The following is a 21,847-nucleotide window of genomic DNA, read 5'->3' on the forward strand; positions in this document are numbered from 1 at the left end:
CAAATCTGGATGTATCTGGCAAAAGAACAATTACAGCAGAACCTGTGGCAAAGATTCCTTCCTTCAATCCTGTGAAAACAATTTCATGTAAATGAGCTGTTAAAGTTCATCCAGAACAAAGAATATGGCTTCAAATGATAAGGTGCCCTTGATAGATATGTAGGCATTCAGTTGTATATTTTTTTCTGAATTGTAGAAAGCAGATTTTTCTAAGCTGTTTCCTTCCATTAAATCATTTTCATTTCCCATAAAATGGTTAAAATGGAATGAAAATGAAGGATAGCAGCAATTAATAGAGAAAAAGAGAGGAAGATGGTAATATTGAACTCTTAAGGATCTGCAAATATTTTCATGTGCTTACAATAGGTTTATCTGTCAGTCTCACACTATTATAACACATTATATTGCTAAGTATTATATAGTTGCAAGTGAAGTTCATTGTTATTATTCATTTTGCAGTAGGTGTCTACAGGCTACAGATGGCTGGTTCTTCTAAATGATAAAATGGTTTCAGTAACATTGATTGCTTTTTTTAAGAACAATTAATTAGACCTCTAAAAGGTGTCTGACTGTTCTCTTAGTAATTACTTCCAAACATGACAAGGAGAATAACATGGCATCGAGAAAATACCTGTGAAACTAAAGTTTAAACACAGCAAGAACATTAAGCTGTTAAATTCTTGGCAAAAAAACAAAACAAAAACAAACAAAAAAACCCAATATAATAAAGGTATTGATGTGTTCTTCTTAGTGAACTGTTGCCATAGATACAACATAACCTGCAAATAGAGCTTGCTTAGTGTACTGTAAAGGCTATGGGCCTGTTATTTTATGCCATTCTGTCATACTGTTGTCTTTCCTCTTTCTCTTTGATCATTTTTAAAGGTAGAAGATTGATTTCTTGTCCTAAGCTGCCTGAAATCAACATGCAGTCATCAGGTCTCTGGATAATGGACATCACTGGGTCTGACTTGAGCAATGAAGTGGATCCATTACACCTTTCTTTCATCTTCTACGGCAACCTGAATCACAAAAAGTTGCCACTTCAAGTTACAGGAAAAGCAATTCAAATCAAAGTACTTCAACCTTTATCTATTGAAAGAAAAGCCTAAGGATCATGTACCTGATGACCCTCTTAATTCTGAGATAAATTGTTTCTTTAAACTAAACTACCAAATTGATTTTTAAGTCCTCTATGTATTTTGGCACAGGTCATCATTTTTGTTTGTAGGCAGTAAGGCTGTCACTGGGGCAATGTTTTTTGAATGAGTAGAAATGAACCTTTTCCCAAGGTTTCATACTGACAATGTTTAATTGAGCAAAGTGGTTCCTATGTGCTTATCACAGTGCATACCAGCCTGCAGGTGCTGATTTACAGTTCTTGTTGATCTCACAAAAGCAATTTGTAAACATACAATGTGCCATGGGATGCTATAGAGATTTTAGGGCAGATGATGGAGAAGGAAGAATTGTGTATGAGATGAAACTTAACAGAAAGTTCATTTTTGTCTTTCATGTAATTTATTCATCCTTGTCACCATGTTTTTGCAGTCTAACTTCTTTTTCTTGCATTGTTTGCCTCTTTTATTTTTGCCTGTCTTAATCACTTTATTTTTCCTCTTGATCAGCTCCTTTTCACCCACAAGTTTTCCCCTTTATTTAGTTATTCTCATCTTCCATCATTTGTCTTCACTTCCTCCTATTACTCTTCAACTTAAATATTAACAACCTTTTGATTGAATGAATGAATTTGACTTACATTGAAGTATGGCCTGCTTCTTTCCCAATTCTTTTACTTTCCTCTCGTAACTATAATTCCGTCCTCAGTGCCAAAGCTGTGTTACTGTTATGCTATTCTGATTTTACTCTCCATTAATGTAGAGTACATCTCTCCAATACAGTAGAATTTGGAACTGACCTGAAGGTAAACACTACAGAGAACTCCTCTACTTTAGGAAATCCGTGAACCGCAAAGTGCTGAAAACTAGGAAAATATTCAAGGGAAGTGTGACTATTACCTGTCCTGTTCTTGTATTGCTTGTTCCATCTTTCCATTGGCCTTTGCGGGTTCTGAGGAAATGGTTGACCCCTGTGAGAAAACTGGAAGTTTTCAGTTGGTTTGTTAGCCTTGTTTTAACCTTGATCCTGCATCTGCAGAAACAACTATATGGCCAGACTGATGGAATGGGAGCAAGTGGACAGACAAGGCAGTGGGAGCTTCTCAAACCAGCTTTGTATCACAGAAATATGTTCATGAAGCCACATCCTGAAAGATGTTTCTTCATGATTGGCTGCTGAAACAGCAGAAGCAGGTAGCAAGGGAAAAGCAGGAAAATAAAGGTGAAGGGATCCCTGTCCCAAAGAGTGAGTGAGAATACGTTACTTTTGATCATGGGGGTTCATCAGAAAGCAGCCTTGGAGTCATGAATAAAGAATCTGTTCCTGGTTCTTCCTACTAGTCTGGTAAATAGGACTTAATGATTACACCAAGGAAATAATTGGCTGTTTTTTCATGTTCTTCCTTTCTTTAGTGAAAGAGGAAGTAAGCACACCAGATTAGGGTATAAACATGTTCCAAAATGAGGAGTACCTAGTTCTGCTAAAGAACCTCTTCTAAATATAAAGAAATGGTATGAAACTGGAAGTACCCTGTCAGAGGAAAGGTCAGGTCCCATGCAGTGCTGCTAGCTGGGCAGTATTTCAGTGCTACTGTCTGGCCAATATTTGCAATGAAAGAGCAAGGGAAAGCATATAGTTAGAAAGGGGAAAAATGGTAACAGTTATAAATCTGCTCCAATTCTTCAGCTATTGAAGTTTGCTCAGCTGTTGCATACAGCTGTCAACTACATTTGATCTGGCATAATTAGAATGATATCCATTCATCTCTTTTTCTCACTTAGGATGAACTGGCAGATATTGGCTCACTCTACAAAGTTCAGGTAACTGGACCACATGGTGAGCTAAAACAGCCATGGCACTTAGATTTACTGCATATGAAGCACACAGGCACAAAGGAAGAGATGTATTTATCTTTTGACTGCTTGTTCAACCCTAATGAAGACAAATGTGTGGAACTGCCAGCTCTCTATGCAGATCAGGAGCCTTTGCCTGGTAAGCTAAGTCTGTTTTTGTTACTGGGGTCAGGATCTGTGTCACTGGAATACCAGTATATCTCCTGGGCCTGAAATACTGTATGAGACTTTCCACAAGAATTTGATTAAGGAATATGATGCTTTGCACTTGCATTTATCACAAAAGAAAACTGAGCAAAGAGGAATCACTTGTATCAGGATTATGACAGATGTTATAACTGCTGACACCAGACATAGAATATGGTTTCTTTCATGTGAGACAGTTCCAGTTTTAGCTCTTGATTATTTATTATCTCTTCAAATTAATGCTGTGTCAGCTGAAGATGTGTACAAAATACTAACTTGTGTGTGATATTACCTGAATCTTCCTATCCACAAAGAAATGTGTGACCTAGAAAAGTAGTCAATGTTTTAAGAATGAAAGAATTGCAGACACCATACAAAACAGATAGAATTAAAGAAAAAACAAACAAACAACTTGTTACAATCAGCCAGCAAAAGGGTAGCCAAGAATTTCAATTGCACTAGCATATTATTGATGTTGATGAGAAATTTATAGTACAGCTAGTATTATTCCAGTGAAAATATATTGAGTTGCAGTTTTCTCTGATGTTATTAATACATGTGAATTGTGTATATGATGATGACAGAGATATGATAAAGTGATTACCCCCAGTCCCCCAGGAATATGGAGAACAACCAATTGCATACTGATGGCTTGATCACTCGCTATTTAAGAACAGGATTCCCATTTATGCAGCTCATTAGAATAAAGAGGATTGATGCGGATAGTAAAGATCATGTATTGAAGCTTTTAGTGACAGTTAAGGGGTTTATTGCCAGAGGCTATAGTACAAAGACTGTTCTGCTTAAACAGAATAGAAAATAGGAAAAGATGGAAGCTGCCCAGAAAAAGGAACAAAATATTCCATGTGAAGTTTGGCACACTGTTCCCTAGGGATATTTTCCTAAATATTTTATCCCATTTAAAGTTGAAACTTGAACAAATAAAATAATGAAGACCTTATAAATCTCTGATTTTATGTGGGTTTGCATAACTTTAAACAATTAGTAGCCTTGTACTCATGTACTGAAAAAAAAATAAATCTTATGGTTTTTGTCCATCAGGTTCAAAATAGCATTGGATGTTGCATGTAATATATTCAGGATGTAAAATGCTAAATACGATAACTCTGGTGCTTGTTAAAATCTCTATTACCCCAATTTATTTATGAAAAAAAAGGGGAAAATTATAAGTATTGGTAACTATTTTCAGAATTTGGAATTGCTAAATGTTTAACTAGATATTACTAACTCCAAAAAGTTCAAGCCAAAATAAAAATTCTAGAATTCATCTCTCAAAGTCTTCGTTATGCTAAGAACCAAATGGAGATAATGTCAGAGAGCAGTAATGTTATTAGCAGAGCAACTCAGTTGAGGTGAACTGAAAGGCTGAGATGTTTTCCTTGGAAAACTTCTAAGAAGAAGATGTGTACAAAGTTTCTGACACAAATTGTCACATAGTTGGGTAGTATTTACTAACTAGGAAGTTTCACACAGACCATTTAGTGGAGTCCAGAATAAGGGAAATGCCTTAGGAGGAATTCTCTTCTAGATTTAACTGACTTTGAGTATGTGAGCAGTCCTTTTGAACTCACACGTATGTCCACAGTTGAAGTAATGACATTCGAGATACTTAAAGATACACCTTATGAATGATCCACAACTGAAACTATTAATACCAATCAGTTTTTTTTTTTTTCTCTGTGGCCCCAACACTTATTCAGTCTAAAATTTCTAAATATCAGCTTCTTCCTTGTATTCTAGCTTATCTACTGGAGACAAATCAGTTGTATATGTTTGCACTCATTGTTTCTTCTAAAGAGACACATTTATGGAGATGTCTTCAATAAACGTCTTGGTAATATAAATTCAAATAAAGACAAAAGAACAATTCTGAATGATAAAGATCGTTGCTATTCCCAGACAAATCAAACAACAAGTAGAGAACTCTTTAGGGAGCAAAGTAAATGCAAAAAAACATCCAAGTAAAGAATATCCTTTATCAGTTATGTCAGCTGCCTGTTTGTAATGAAGGCCATGTTATTATAAGTACTTCTCTTCTAAACTAAGTAATTCCATGAAATTTAGCAAGGCAAAAATAGATATCTGTGTTCATTTGTGATCTTCAGGAAAATCACAGCTACTTCTTTAAGGTGTTTTTAGTTTGCTTTTAGTTTCTCACTGTTCCAGTCTGCTAGTGATAGGCAATAAATTATATTAATCCCCCTATGCTGAGTCTGTTTTGCCAGTGATGATAATTGGTGAGTGATCTCCCTGCCCTTATCTCAACCCTTGAGCCTTTTCCATTGTATTTTCTCCTCCTTTTTTCTTTGAGGAGGGGCAGTGAGAGAGTGGTTTTGGAGTTCAGCTGCCCAGCAAGGTAAAGCCACCACATCATCTCATCTGGTGAGACATGAGGATGATTTAATTCCCAGCAAATTACAGTTATCAATTGTCATTGAATATATTTTTAATAATTAAAAACAAACAAAACAAAACAAAAAACCACACATGCACAAATATTTAAAACTGATTCTCTGAAATTGCTTTTTCTATCATCTGTAATATTTATTTCTTAAAAATGATTGCCCAAGCTCAGCCTATAGGTAACTTCCTAGGTACAATTATATTAAATATCCAAGGTCAAACAATTGTCTTGCATGCTTGCATTAGATTCTGTGGCATTATCTCAGGGATGTATTTGCCTTCTGGATATTAGCTAGTATCACAGAAGCAAATATATTTTCCATTTTCTTTTCTTTCACCTATCCATCCTAATATTTTATAAACATATTTTTTAGTCTATCTGAATCATTGTCTAAATTATTTATCATGCATCTTGGTGGACTTAAAAATAAAATACACTGATTATTATTAATATTATTATTTCATTATAAAATCTGTGATAATTCTGTAAAGGACATTAATGTGCATATTAACACTCATACTGACACAAAGTCATTGCACACTTAAATTGTGAGGTGCTTTTGAAAATGTTGTTTTCAGTTACGATTAAAATTTTAGAACTTCTAGCTCTTAGCTTCTGTATTTCTTGATGCTTTCTAGATAATTTCTTGATGATTTTTAGAATGCCATTGTTGTTAAATGTAGTTGAAATCATGTATCAGAAGTTATATAGCAACATATATCCCAACATAGAAGTTATCTGAAGTTAGAAGAACTTGCAATATGTAGTTGTCAAAGTAACCATTGAAGATGAGTGTTACCTTATATTTACTAATGTATTTTTAACACCAGTTATGAATTGGACTCTTCTGGCTCATATTAGGGTTCTGTGATGCAAACTAAGTATTTTTTCCACAACATGAACACAAATTCCAACATCCCCCCTCCATCCACCAAGTCTGTTAACATAAGATCATGAGTTAAAGTGCTTAACATCTGTAGCAATAAACATCTGTATTAACAAACATATTCATCTTTAATAAAAAAATCACCCAGCTTTACATTTTTACAGTATATAGATAAAATATAACTTTTTCACTGCTTTGTTAATCATAATAGGTCATTGTTATGTAGTAGTGTACCATGATGTATTGAGGCATGGAGAAGTATTAGCTTGCTTATTGATACTTCACTGCACTAGATACCGTTCAGTCCAGCAGCTCACGTTTATCAAGTAATTCCCTTTTCATTAGAGGCAATGATAAATTCCATGTTACCTTCCAAAATGAAAGTAGTTCAGAGATACTTCAGCTAATGTATTCTTTTGACTTATTAGACTTATTAGCCATGGCTTGTTAGCTCAAACATAGCACCAACCTAGCAAGAATGAGTCTGGCTTGGGTGTTGAGGTGGTGAAGTGAGTCATAGTGTTCTGCTTAATTTGACTAATTCGGATTCCTGCTAACTCAGGCCTCTCTTACCACACACTTAAGTAGAGATGAACCCTGTACTTTTGATTAGATTCATAATATCAAGTATTGAATGGGTACAAGATGATTTGCTCCACATTCTTGAGCCTTTCTTAGTATTTTTCCCCCATTGTAAAAAATACCTGTACCACTTGATTTCAATGCAAATCTAAAATCATAATAGTGTAAAAAGTTTAACTGTACCTCTGACATTCAGATAGGATATGGTTGTGCCATTTAAACTGTTTACCCTGAAAAGGTATTGAGATTTATATAGGCAAATGTTACTGAATTTTGCTCTAAAAGGTATTTGAATAAGTTTTGATTCATAGTAAATTTAAAAAAAAATGGCAAATTCAAGATAACACCTTATCATAGATCATCAATCATAGATCGATGATCCTGTCTAATTCATGTTTTCTTTTTCTCTTTTTAATGAGCACTAGGTGATCATTTCCAATTTTCAATGATATTGACTTACATCTCAAACAGTCCTCTTTTATAAAGAGAATTGGACAGAGACAAAGAATGGCAAGGTTGAACAGAACATCTTATTTTAGTGGATTTTTGTCGGTAGAGGGACGTTGTCTATTTGATAGTGAGAATAGTCCCAAATCACCCTGAAAACTTTTACCCTTTTCCCTAGAGTCTCATTTATATTATGCCTTCCTTCATAGGAGTTCCTTTGTATATTTTGTTCTGTTTTGTTTTGTTTTGCTTATATAGCAACAGTCCTTTCTCTTATCCAAAATCTTTGAAAATTAAAGGCGAAATATTTGCTGTGACTACAGTGAGCTTTGAATCAGGCATTAACAGTTCCATATGGAACTTCTAACTCAGCAAAAATATTAGGTATGTTTCTAATTTTGGTACGTATCTCCCTTGAATACAGATATTATGAAGTAATTAGTTGTGTGATTAAAGTAGAGACCATGATTAAGTATATTAACGATCATGGACCAAAGCAATAAAAGTGTTTGTAGACATTGTGATTTCTAATCCACACTACATGAGTGGTCAGATCTGTGGTCCAAACTCTTTCTAATCTAATTCACACAAGCAGCCTTTTGACTTCAATGGGTCTGCTCACATGAGCAAGTTATACATATAGTATACCTACAACAGTCTAGATGAATAATATAGAGGCTTACCATCATATCCTAGCTCCTCTAAAAGCAAAAATGCCATTGGCTAAATTCCAAAGAGTCTCTTGGACAGCTCATATGCTTTCAAATATCTAGATCTCCAGCAAGGGCAAGTCTGCATAGCTAAGTTCACTTTATTGCAACTATATTGTCTTTCATCTGACAGTGCATATTTACCTGCCTTGAAGAAAGGGATGAGCTATATTATAGTTCCAGCCTAGGAAAAATTTTTTTCTATTTCTTATCATCAAACATAAGCGATGTCATCAATTACAAGCACTCTCCCAGGTCATGGTTTAAATGTGAAAAAAAAAAAATCCAGGATAAAATCCCTTAAGTTAATAATGACACAATGAAATAAAGTTACTTTTCAGAAAACAGATTTTTTCAGTTACCATCCCCACATAGCAAAACATGAAGAGAAACAAAGACATTTCAGTATATCACAATGAACGTTAGCAGACTAATACAGCCCCTTCATTATTTAATGAATCCTTTTAGATATTCATTTTTCAATCAGTATGCAAAACCACCCAGTATGCAAAACCACTCTCATTCCAGTGATGTGACCTTTTTATTTTAGACACATAAAGAAATAGCTATATAAGATGTCACAATATTTGAATTCAGGCCTTTTGATTATAACACTCAATATGAATAGCACTAACTTGTGAAAAGAACTGTAAGAAAAGCTTAAAAATAAATATCCTCAGAACACTTTTTTTTCCTCCCTGTTTTCCTATCACCTACGCATGAAAATAAATGACAGCCTTAGCTCTGGGTTCTTAACAATCATTCTCAAACCTACCAGAAATTTCTCATAATTATATCTTTTTAGAGGATGTAGTTTGGCTAAATGGAGCCATTTCTGTCTTGGAATAAATTTGATTCAAGAGGTAAACTATACTGAAAATATCAGAAGTTTCCAGGATCTATACTGAGTTATTTGTGTATCTTGTGATGTATTTTAGACTGAAATATGTATTTCAGTTTTGAATAATGTGTGTTTCAATGCTTTCTGGCTTGTATTGTCAATTGTGCGACTGAAAGTGCTTTCTCAGTTGCTCCTTGGTTCTGTGTTTGTGTAAAGCACTATTTCTCTTCGTACACACACATTTCCTGGAAAAGCAAACCAGGACCAAGGTACGGGCAAGCAGCAGAGTGAGGCTGGAAGAGTTTCTGCAGAATGCAACTGTCACACAGTCTAGACATTGCTGAGATTTGCTTTACTGTGCCAGTGATGAAGACTGTGGGAGTTGTGGCTGTATAGTTTGGAGTGGTCAAAAATAGTTCAGTACACATAAAATGCTGGATTTTAAGGGTGCTCAGTCCTTCAACATATCAATCCTAGACCTTATGACAAAAACCGTTCATGAGATAATAAATGCATTCTTCAATACATTCATGGTATGTGTGTATTGCTTATTACCCACATCCCAAATGTGACTTTTACAGTGGATAAAAATGTTCTCCTCCTTCTGAAGTGCATTGGAAAAACGTGTTTTACAAGCCAGTGTGGCTGCAAAGATAGCTTTTTTCCTTAGGTCAGAGTAACAATGCTTGAAGTTGGAAGCAGAACATCCAGACTGTCTAAGTTTAGACTCCTAACTTTTAATGTCCATCTCTAGAATATAGGGGAACCCATCTTAGGTGTTTTCTACAGCACCTGCCTTTCTCTGCTGACTACGTAAGGAGCTCATATTCCTAACATAACCACCAAAGTTAGATACCTAAAGTCACAGCACTGGCAGTATACAAATTAGCACAGATTTATTATTGTAGTCTGAATAAGAGCAGGCTTTCAACATTAAAAATACAAAGAAACAAATATAAAACTTCTCATTTTTTCCCTGAGCTCCTTCTTGTTAAGATGATGCAAATAATCATGAATATTGAGATTGTGACCTGCTTCTGTTTAAGTGTTTCCTCATTCCTTGACTCCATTATAAATTTGGTGGCTAAAGTCATTTGAAAAATGAATATAAGATTTTTCCATGAAGTTTCTTTGGAAATGATGTTATCTGATCTCTTCTGAATCACCTCCCTGTGTATTGTGTCAGAAAGAGGCAAGGAAGAAGCTCCACAGCATGGCCATACATGTCTCTTCTAATTGTTACTATCACCACAGCTGAGAAAACCAGGAATGCTTTCCCTTAAACTCAAATTTCACATTTCACATTCAAATTTTACAGCTGATTTGTATATGAACATTATTATATGTACATGGGAGGTTCATTAGAGACTGATACAAAATGTGAAGAGGATTTTCTATCTGTGTTAAAGCAGATGTTGAAGTTATTTTTAATTCATTATTTCTGTTTCACATTAACTTGTTTTAACTTCAAGTTTATTCTAATAGTGTTATGGTCTGACTAGTGAGAAAGCTTGATAGTCCTGATGCATTAGTCCAGTGAAGACAATTACATGAGTTTAACGCTTAAGACAATCAGATCTCGGCTTTCTTCTAAATCACTTTATAAGTGCTAAGCTCTGTTTTCAAGAAGAAAATATGGTATGAGATTCTGATAAATTTGCAATGATTTCTACCAGGGATTGGTAGATAACACAGGTGTTGGGCAGGAAGACAAGCAGGATTTTCTCATGCTGACTTTTTGTTTTTGTACATATATATATATATATATATTTTTTTTTTCTTTTCCTGAAGTTGTGGAATATTCAATCCATTTGCACACGGGAGACTTGAAGAAAGCAGATGCCACTGGTGAGGCTTATCTTTGTATTCAAGGAGAGAGGAGTGACTCAGGGAAACGATGGCTTAACTCAAGAAACAGCCTGATCACTTTTGCTAGAGGGCAGGTAAAACAATAAGCAAAAATGTAACTGAATCTGTGAGTGTCTTTTTGTTAAAACTTATGTTTACATACAAGTTTTCATGTACAGAGTATCAAAAATACTTTACTAACTTTTGCATTCCATTTATACACGATTTTCTCTTTTAACTAAGAGGTGGTTGTCTTCATAGGTGACATTTTAAGCATTACAGAATGGTAAAGCAATTAAATTGATAAAGTAATTTTTAAATAAATTAAATATACTCTAAATATACTTTAATATATTTTAAATATACTCTAAAAGTTCTAGTTTAATATTGCAGACTTTTAAGGCGAGAGAGGTATCTGTACTTTGTTTTAATATGGCTGACAGAGCTGATAGTATTGCCTTTCTACTTACATTAGACCATGACCTTCTCTTATTAGCTTTCCTGAACAGTAATGTCCTTGTTCCAAGCAGCATTTTATTTTTTCATGTTTCCAATTTTTCCACACACTTCTTGCTTTTAAACATTGTAAACATATTCTTGCATTTTTGAGTCTTAAAAGGCTTTTCCTAGAAGAGCAATTCCTAGAGTAGTTACTGACTTAAGAATAAAGTAACTAAAACAAATTTCAGGTCAAACAGAAATACCTATTTCAGATCAAAAGAGAATATCTAGCTGACACTTTATTAGACCCTACTGTTTGGTCTGTGTTCAGGTTTGGAAGAATTTGGAACTTTAAAGGGCTTTTCTATATCCTGGGTGACCTTAGTCACCTTCTTCTGTAGAAAAGATCTCATTAACAGCTATTTGTAAATTCATCTTTTAACAGCTTTCTTTATTCCAACTTGCTCCCAGATGGCTAATTCTCTGTTCTTAGCATTTGCTTTTTTTTTTTTTTTTTTCCCTACTAGACTCTTGTGATCAACATGGTCCTCACAATATCATGAATTTTTGTAAGTCATTGTACTTGGCAGCAACTCTGGAATCAACAAAAGGTTTTTATTTTTTGCCTTCTCAACCCAAAGCAGATCCCCATTTTTTTGTCTTGAAATTGCATTTTCAACCCAATAAAGATTATTTCTCTGTCTACACCAGGATAGCTCATGAAGTCATAAGAGATGAAAGAGGCTTACTTGTGGAGATTTTGCACTTGTTTTCCCAAGAGATTAGACAAATCTATTCATGAATATCATATTTACAAACCTTGTTTCTAAGGCCCAGTTCAAAAAAGCCAAGAAATGCACGCTTTAAGCTATCTGTTTCCCTAGTGCCAGTGTGAGCTGACTTATGTTAGCTTTCCCATTAATAGACAAGAAAGATGACTGAGCAAAGAAGAAAACAAACATGTAAGGTCAAGAAGGTGATTATACTAAGATTTGCAGTAGGAAAGAAGGGAAGATACCATGAAGTATGTTCATCATGCAGTTCTAGTGTATGATAAAAATCTATCATAGAAATGGCTTCAATGAAAAATCTTTATTCCAATAACACAGTGGTTGAAATCTTCCTGCAATACTATTCATTCCCCATTTACCTAATTCCTGCTAAATTATCTGTGATTTTTAGTGAAAGTGCAATTGCTTCACATTTTCAGAATTATTAAACACCTGTAACTTTCATTGAGTTAGCTTCTGGATCAAAGTAACTTTCAACACAAGTAGAAATTGAGCTGATTTGGTTGTTTTAGTCTATGAAAGTGCTAGACACGAGCACTTTACTGCTGGAATGTGTATTTAATGTTTTAAAAATTACTTCTTGGTAAGTACAGCAACATTTTGAAATTGATAATTTACAATATTCACTGGTACAGAAAATATCAGTTATCACATGTACTGTTTAATTCTGAACTCAAAGACAGTGGAATAGCATGAATGAGATAAATTTACTTCCATTAAACACAGAGCAATGCACAAGGCTGAAATGATAAATATTCAAAAGCAGATACATACTAAGTTTAACTATATTATTTTTAAATTATTTTCACATTGCAGGTGGATGTTTTCAAAATCAAAGCAGTATACCTTGGCAAGTTGAACAAAGTTCTTGTTGGATTTAAGAGTCCAAAAAAAGGTCAGCATTTTTTTTTCAGTTAACTTATAGTAAAATTAATATAGATGATCAAATTTAGGGAATCCTGGAACTTCAGAAATATCTTAAATTTAAGATTAAAAATCACAAGTGTTTTTTTTTTTTAATTCCAGAAAAAATGAAATTACTCTCAATTTCTTGCTGTTCATTATTTCTGTTGGACTATACATGTCAAGTATCTAACTTGGTTTCACTAAAGTAGGCAAAACATTCCTAGCAAATACAGTGACAATGTAAAATGGTAAAATTATATGTGAAACTTTTCTCCATAGAAGTTACTATGTATTTTTGATTACTGTCAACTAAGCCTTTATATTTCACAAAGCAATATGACTTCATCCTTTTGCAATTTTGACATTTTTTCTTCCTTTCCATTTTTGGGTGATGGACATTTTCATTTTTGAGTTTTTTTTTTTTTTTTTCCCAGTACTTCGCTACTTCTTCTAAGAAAATAAAATAAAAGAAAAGAAAATCACTCCATCAGATTAGGAAGTGGAACATGGAAGGAAGGCTGTTCTGGCCTCATAGTTTTTTCTTCTAATCCCATTAGAAACATATTCTTTCTTATGGGATTTTGAATAAGTGAGGTTGAGTGGCAGATAAAAAGGCTGCATTTCCTGCAGCATTTTTTTCTTGTCCTCCTTCCAGCTCAACAGCAACTCTTGTTAAAGGAAATTGCTTACCTCTTAAATAGCAACAGCAAGGAGCATCATGAATTGATATTTTCTTCAATACTTTGGCTACAGTTTTGGCACAACAGTCTTTAGAAGCAAAAGAACAGAGGCTCTGCAAATATACCACTCATGTGGTTAATGTCGATAATGCAGATAAATCTTTTCCAGTGCATGATAAACTGAGTCTTTTATTTTTATCTTTATCAAAACAAAAACAAACAAAAAACAAAACAAGAAAAAAATATATAAGATAACTCTGTAAGTTAAACTCAAAGACACGCGTACACAAATTGATCTGGGGACTATTTCCCATTTATTTCCTGCATGGTAACATTGAAATGAATGATCAAACTTTCATTGACTTCAAGACTTGGAGTATAACCAATTTTACCAAGACTCGGAGGTCTGAGCCTTCAAACATATTGTTTCCAGAGAATCAACAAAATGGCCTCCAGCAAGAGAAATCCTTCAGCTAAGTTTGAAGCTTATTAGGTAGTATAGATCCTTACCAGAAAGGAAGTTGTGTTTAGTGGAAAATTTACAGACCAGAAGGCCAGCTGCATCGTGGGCTGCATCACCAGAGGAGTGACCAGCAGAGCAAGGGAAGTGATTGTTCCCCTCTGCTCTGCCCTTGTGAGGCCCCATCTGGAGTGCTGCGTCCAGGTCTGGGGCCTGCAGCACAAGAAAGATGTGGACCTGTTAGAGCAGGTCCAGAGGAGGGCTACAAAGTGCTGGAACACCTACCTCTCCTATGAGAGAAAAGCTGAGAGCTGGGGATGTTCAGCCTGGAGAAGAGAACGCCCTGGGGAGACCTTGCAGTAGCTTTCCAGTACCTAAAGGGGGCCTACAAGAAAGCAGAAGAGGGACTCTGTTCATGGAGTGTAGTGATAGGAGGAAGTGAATGGGTTTAAATCTAAAAAGTTCAGCCTGAAGAAGAAAAGGCTCCAGGGTGACCTCATTGCAGCTTTTCAATACTTAAAGAGGACTTATAAAAAAGATGGAGAGCAACTTTTTGCTCATTCAGACAATGACAGGACAAGGGGAAATGGTTTTAAACTAAAAGAGGAGAGATTTAGATTAGAGATTAGGAGGAAATTCTTCACTCAGAGGGTGGTGAGGACTGGAACAGGTTGCCCAGAGAAGTTGTGGATGCCCCATCCCTGGAAGTGTTCAAGGCCAGGTTGGATGAGGCCTTGGGCAACCTGATCTAGTGGCATCCCTGCCATGGCAGGGAGGTTGGAGCTAGGTGATCATTAAGGTCCCTTCCAACCCAATCCATTCTATAGATTTGTATAGTAGAAATCCTGATATACTGTTTTCCTTTAGGACATTTATAACATCATTTCATATGTGGGACCTCTGTGCCTTCCCATCCTTTGGGGCACTAATAGATCTAATCTGTCCATTTGTTTATTTTCACAAGGTCTGAAAAAAACTTTAAGAATTCTTCACTATATCAAATATACCAGAGAGTAGGAGAACAGACAGATACATACACACACAGTCAATATATTTTCAGAAGTCTTGTTTCCTTAAGAAGTCAGACAAAAGAAAACATTTTATTGATTTTCTAAAGATAGAAAATTATGACTGCATACGCAGAACATTTTGTTGCTTAAAAGGTATAAATTAATAATGTTCTGTTTATTTTCAATCAGATGAGTGGTTCTTGGAAAAAATTGTTATAAAAGAAGTCAGCTACCCTTTTTCTTCTCACGTCTTTGCTCACAATGACTGGATCAATAAATGCTCTAAGAAAGATTTTGTAGAAGTGGTAATTCCGCTCAAAGGTAATGCCAGCAGAAATGTCCTCAATTTGTGTGAATCAGTATTGCATGGTAAAGCAGAATAAAGTCAGCACAATGCTACCTCACAGCGTAGCCAACCTGAACAATGGTATACCGATGTGTGAGTGGCTGGGGCCAGGCCCAAGGCAAATCATGTCTTCTGAAAAAAAAGGAGGAGGAGGAAGAAATCATGCCTGGGATGGAAAAGGTGGGAATGGCAACGCTGCACAGCTTGTTCTTGCTGCTGCCAGAGGAGGTAATGAGTAGTCTACCCTTTCAATGGTTGGCATCAACCTTCGTGAGTAGCAGCAAGTGCTGGCAGCATGTATCGTGTCCTTGGAACAAAGCAAAGAAGATAGGCCTGGCACCTGCACAAATGTCACGTGTGGATTTGTGAGGCTGCTAGCCTGGTTTTCCACACCTTCACAGGGCTACAATAAGTAATAGGGCTTTTGTGACTTTGCCGCCTGACTTGCTTGTGCTGGATCCAGCCCTACAAAGCAAAACAATTTTATGTTATGGCTCATACTACCTTATAACCTAGACATGGACTCTGAATATATGTTTGTTCTCAATGCAGAAATGTCTGTGACATCTCTTCTTACAAAACAAATTGATACTAAAAGTAGAGGACAATGGCAAATGTGGGTACACTGTACGCAGGTACCAGAAGACGTCCCTGATATTCAAGTTGTTGTATTTGGAAGAAGAGGGAAATCTCCTGCACAGAAAGTTCAGAATCTGAATGATAATCCATTTTTGGTTAGTTTCTTTTTTATTTCACACAAATCTTACCAAAGTTTGTCAGTAAAGTAACACTTGTAGCTCTATATGTGAAGTTGTGTGGAATGAATTTTTGTTTGACAGAGTTAATGTTTACACCCCCATATCTTAAATAAACAGCACTTGAAGAAGTTCTTACATGGGGGCTGATACATAAGACTTACCAAAGCTTTCTTCTTGAGTCAATTGCAACATTGGCATGAAAAACCTTACTAACTTTGAATTAAGGCTAGTAGTCTTTAACAGTAAGTCAATAACTAAAGAACTTATTTAGTACGTCCTTTACTTTTTATTTCTCTAACTTTATCTAATCTGTTTTCACTACTCAGAAGCTATGTATCTTTACCATGAGCTTGGGCCTGGTCAAATACCAGTTCTGTGATTTATGCATTAAATTAATGGTAGCTTCTGGACAGGTGTTTGAAACTGGGCCACCCCTTCTCATAAACATTTTTCTTCTTAAACATGAAAATTCAGTCATTAGTCATCTTCTGCAAATAGGCAATAAACATCACTTCAATTTTCCCCCTTTATTTTTCTAACAGTTGACTGTTGGAGATATTGGAGATATAACAAAAGTTTCCTTTGTGTTATCCAGTCCATGTTTGGGAAGAGGAATTAAACTTCACAAGGTATTCCAAATGCAGTACATATAAACATAAAATACTCTGCTTACTACTAGTATAATTAGCTGTTGTTGAAGACAGATTGGTAGCTTCGGCTTTGCACAACATCAGCAGGGCCACACATCTTGTGGCTCAGTTACCTTATGTCTACAGATGATTGTCAGCAGCTTCCAAATCTCTCTGAGGGTAGACCTACCTTACTTCTGCCTGCTGACACACAGATAGCTATACCGATTCACTGATGTGCAGATCCATACTGCATAGTTCACCATGACGTGGAGGGCAGCATTTTCTGCTGATGTTAGAAGATGCTAATCCCTGCATGGAAATACTAACAACCTCCTGACACAGAGCAGCCTAATTGTGGAAAACTATTAAACTGGTGCTTTTTTTATTTATTCAGTACAACACATTCATCAGTGGACCTTGAACATCTGACTGAGATTTAATATGTACTTAAGTTCTCTCAAGAAAACGGATAGTGAAAAGATTTAATGTTGTCAATATTATGATTCAAGCAGACTTTAAATGTATACCTTTCCCCAGGTGTGTAGGAAGATTGAATAAAAGGGTGTTGGTCCTGATAACACCTGGGCTTTGGGGAAAAAAAATTAAGCTTGGAGGTTAATGCAAGGAGAAGTTGTGTTAATGAACTATTCCTGGAGGCAAGTGTCCAAAAAGTATTGTGTACATAGCACTGAATAATTCTCAAGATAGTAAAATAATGGTTTTCTGAACTGGGCCACACAGTTCCTTTACCCTACTGTAGATTTAAACAGACAAGGGGTGATTCCCTAGATCAATAAACAGTCTAGAAACTGTTCTGATGGGAAACTCTAGAGACAGCTGCATTCCAGGGTAGAAGCTGAATGGGCTTGTGATATTCAAGGGGTCATTAAGTCTAAGTTTATGAGCTCCACTGGAGAGGAGGAGTTTATCTTTTTCGTATTCTCTCCCAACATGTGTTTGTCAGCTAATTTTGTAGTCTCAGATCAGGCTGTAAGAATGGAAGGAATAGGTAAGCAAAACTAATTTCTCATTTTAGAAATACCTTTCCAGGCCATTTGATAAAACATTCCAAAGACTGACACTACCCTCACAACATCCATTACATAATTAAGTAACGTAAGATTTCATTCCCCAGAACAGGTGGCTCAAAAAATGGCAGAAAATTCATAAAAGTCATAGTTTCCTATCTGCTTTCTTTTCAAAGACAACCCTCTGCAAACGGCTAAGTGATTTTTGTTCATACTTTTAAATACTTCAATAGTTATTTAATAAATGGTTTATTAGTAGCTATACATTTTTACTATCTGCAAGTCAATGGCTTGCTATAGACCTGTGTAGTCTCTTCTACTGGTGCACTTACAACTCACAACATTAGCCACAGTAAGATATACTGCTTGTGCCAGTAATACGCTTTTAACATCTATTACTCATTTATCAGTATGTTTATAAATTATTTATATATGGAATCTTAATCTAAAATATAGAGTGTTGGTTTGGTTTTAATAGAACTTACAGTGCAGTAAAAAAAATAGATATGCTTTATAGAAATCGAAAGTCTATTGGACTCAGTCAGTATGTGTAAGTTCACTAAGAATCAGTGGTCAAGCCAAGTCCCAGTTGAAAAGAGCGAAGAATTGTCTTCCTTATTTTCTCATTAAATGAAAGAAGTAATAGACAAAATTTCAGAAATCTCACAAAACCACAGACTACAGATGCAACTGCAAAAGATAAAATAGAGATAAAATCTCTACATTCCTTTTGCTACTTTCTTGTCTATTCTGATTTTTACAGTACCATCAGGCTACCATAAATTTTCCTGCTGATCTATGTTTTACTGTATACTTTTTAGAAAATGATCCAAGCTTAGCTAGAATTTATATATTTTCTGTAACTTTTGAAGACTTATATACTAGAGAAAAAATTTTCTTGCTTAAAAGCAGTCTCTCTCCCTTTCCAAAATGAAACAAAAATTACTTTTACTTTCATAAAGTAAAATGTAAATATATGATTTGAGATAAAGTTCACCCTTAGATGCAATCTTATGACTAACAAGAATTTGTCAGGTACATTTTACTGCATAAATTTACACTTTTTTTTTTTTTTTTCTGAGGGGGACAGTTTCTGTTATGTTTATGTAGTTATAATTATATTATATAGTTAACCCTTTGTCTAATTTTACTACTGAAGGAGTTTGTGATACTCATTGATATTTAATTAGGGATATTTATACTGATAGAAGTTAGGGAGGATATCTGTGTGTGAAAAGAAGATAGACATTTAGTAAAGATATTCAGTTATTGCAGGTGCAAAAATGGATACACAACACACTGCAATTTCAGTGGAATTTAATACTGTCAAAAATCCTACTGTTTATTCAAATTACTAACAGTTTGGTTCTGGAAATCATCATGGAAAATTGTTTACATTCATCTGGAAGCTTTTTGCTTGATCTTATGAAGCACTGAGCACATGACATAAGCAGAAATGGAAAATGTTCAGTAATTATATTTTTAGGAACAAGTCTGCCAATTTTTTAAAAAATTAAACTCTCAAATTCCTAATAATTTATATAATTCAATGATATAATAATGTATACATTTCACAGCCTACACTTGAAGTCTATGTAAGGAAATGCATACTCAAAAGTCAGGGTTTCCAAACAATGGTATTGTGTATCCTGTATGATGAGACACAAGCTTCTGTTGCTGCTGCAGGTGCCAGCAGAGGTAGTAAGTCACCATAGTAATTTTGGGAATCCCTGCCTAAAGGTTTCAATTACAAGTGACATTTTTTCCTCTTCCTTTCCCTTTCCCTTTCCCTTTCCCTTTCCCTTTCCCTTTCCCTTGCCCTTGCCCTTGCCCTTGCCCTTGCCCTTGCCCTTGCCCTTGCCCTTGCCCTTGCCCTTGCCCCTTTCCCTTTCCCTCTCCCTTTCCCTTTCCCCTTTCCCTTTCCCCTTTTTCCTCTCTTTCCTTTTACTTTTCCTCTTGTCCTGTATATAATAATTCTATACAAAGAGATTCTAAAGTCTTAAGAAGTCATTTCTGCAGACTTGCAGTTATTAGCAATGTATCACGTTCAGTCCTGAATATTGTAGCACCAGAAATATTCTTGCATATGCTTGATACTTTATTATTCTGTATTTTATGAATGGCCCTAGAATAAAACTCACGACCTAGGTTGCCCTCTTGTGAGCCTGATCTCTGAATTAACTGCATCAGGAGCTAGGAAAGCAGGATCCCAAAGCCATGCTTCTTCAGCTGGTTTGGAGGTTCTAAGTTCACAGATTTGGAACCTAATTTACCAGTCTCCGTTGGAGTACTTAAAGTTAGGAGGAATTAATTTGGACATGGGCTCACACTTCCTATTGGAATTCATTCTTCAAATGACACCTAATTTCTGCCAACTTTGAAAATCCTAGCTGTGACACAGCAAGTCACATCGAAACAAATAAAAAACAGCAAAACAATTTCTTTTTTGAAAAAATGGGCAAATTTGAAATTCTGGAATTTTAAGTATGTATTGGTCAATTTAATCCATATCATTCACTTGGTTCCTTACAAACGGGCCCTATGCCATTGTCAATACTCCCTGAGGAATACAGCTATTAACAACAGGCTGCAGAATCAGGGGCTTGCGGCACCCACTGTAGTTCTCCTTAGGCAGAATGTGATAGCTTTTATAAACTGTCTGTGTAAAAATAGGAAAAATGTCAGTTTCTACAGGGATGGAAACAAGAAACAAAATATTTCAGAGAAGGACATTTGTTTCTGCTTCTGCCTGCAGCTTCGGCTAAAAGATCTGGACACTAAACAAGACTTGGGCTTTTTCACTGAAGCCCAGTGTCTGTTTGGAGAAGATGGATCTGAGACTGTGACAGAGCTAGCAGCAGTCAGACCAGACAAAGCACCACTCAGGGGTATGTTGCTGAACAAGAAATAAATACATAAGCAAGTACACAAACAAACTCCCACAAAGTTGTGAACTACCTAATGGAATGAGCACAATGAGCAAGACTATGAAGCATTTTAGAATAAAAAACTCACTCAAAATTATTTTTAAACATTCAGTCAAAATATTTGGGTCTTTAATAACATGTATGGTTCACATATTTTTTCTGGTTTAAACCAGCTGATATATTGTGTTCACTAGGCTAAGTACCAGTTTGGAAGTCTGAAAAATACATAAAGCCCAGCTAGTATATTTTTGTTGAAATCTTCAGAAAAAGACACTTATACTAGGTGAGGGAGGAAATCACAGATTTAAAAAAGGCATATGCAAATTCATAATGTCATGATTCACAGAAGGAAAAAAGAAACGTTATTTCTGAGGTTTTATTCAAACCCCATTTCTGCTGCAGTAAGTCACTGTTTCATTTAATCACTGTATTTAAAATATAACATCTTCTTTTGTTCTGACTATGTTATAGAAAATATTTAGCAAAGAAAGATCATTCACTATACTCAATGAACAGAAGTCCTCTCAGTTAAAATATTTAAAACTTTTTACATTTGCTATCTAACTAGACCTTAGTAGTCTGTTATAATATTTAATTCTTCACATAGTTCACCGAACCCATGTAGAAAAGATCATGTGTCCTGCTGTCTCGAGCAATATTTACTACGTAACTCATCAGCAAAAAGTCATGGCAAGCTGTTCTTTGTGGTGAATAATAACAATAATAATAGTAATAATAATAATAATACATAACCTAATAAATAGCTGAGCCATTTTTCCTGAACAAATTAATTGATGCTGGCCATAATTATCAAATTGCCAGGCAAAAACAGAATGCAGCTGATCCAGAAAAAAAGAGTGGATTTCATCTGTGTTGTATCTGTGTTTATGCTTTGGTACAACATTATTACATTGGTATATCCTAACTTAATTTTTAATTCCTACAAGAATTTAAAGCTCATTAAAAAGCCT

The 21,847-nt window shown here is 35.3% G+C and overlaps 1 protein-coding gene across 1 annotated transcript in view; it reads left to right on the top strand.

Moving 5' to 3' along the window:
- RP1 (RP1 axonemal microtubule associated) overlaps positions 1–21,847 on the top strand; it is a 221,968-nt gene that overhangs the window by 146,280 nt on the left and 53,841 nt on the right. The window contains 8 exon segments of the mRNA XM_048072444.2: positions 886–1,076; positions 2,901–3,111; positions 10,841–10,992; positions 12,946–13,024; positions 15,375–15,506; positions 16,084–16,265; positions 16,832–16,918; positions 20,705–20,837. Coding sequence (XP_047928401.2) covers positions 886–1,076; positions 2,901–3,111; positions 10,841–10,992; positions 12,946–13,024; positions 15,375–15,506; positions 16,084–16,265; positions 16,832–16,918; positions 20,705–20,837 — 1,167 coding nt within the window.

This window comes from Anser cygnoides, chromosome 2, assembly GCF_040182565.1.
Source record: "Anser cygnoides isolate HZ-2024a breed goose chromosome 2, Taihu_goose_T2T_genome, whole genome shotgun sequence".
Taxonomy (NCBI): domain Eukaryota; kingdom Metazoa; phylum Chordata; class Aves; order Anseriformes; family Anatidae; genus Anser; species Anser cygnoides.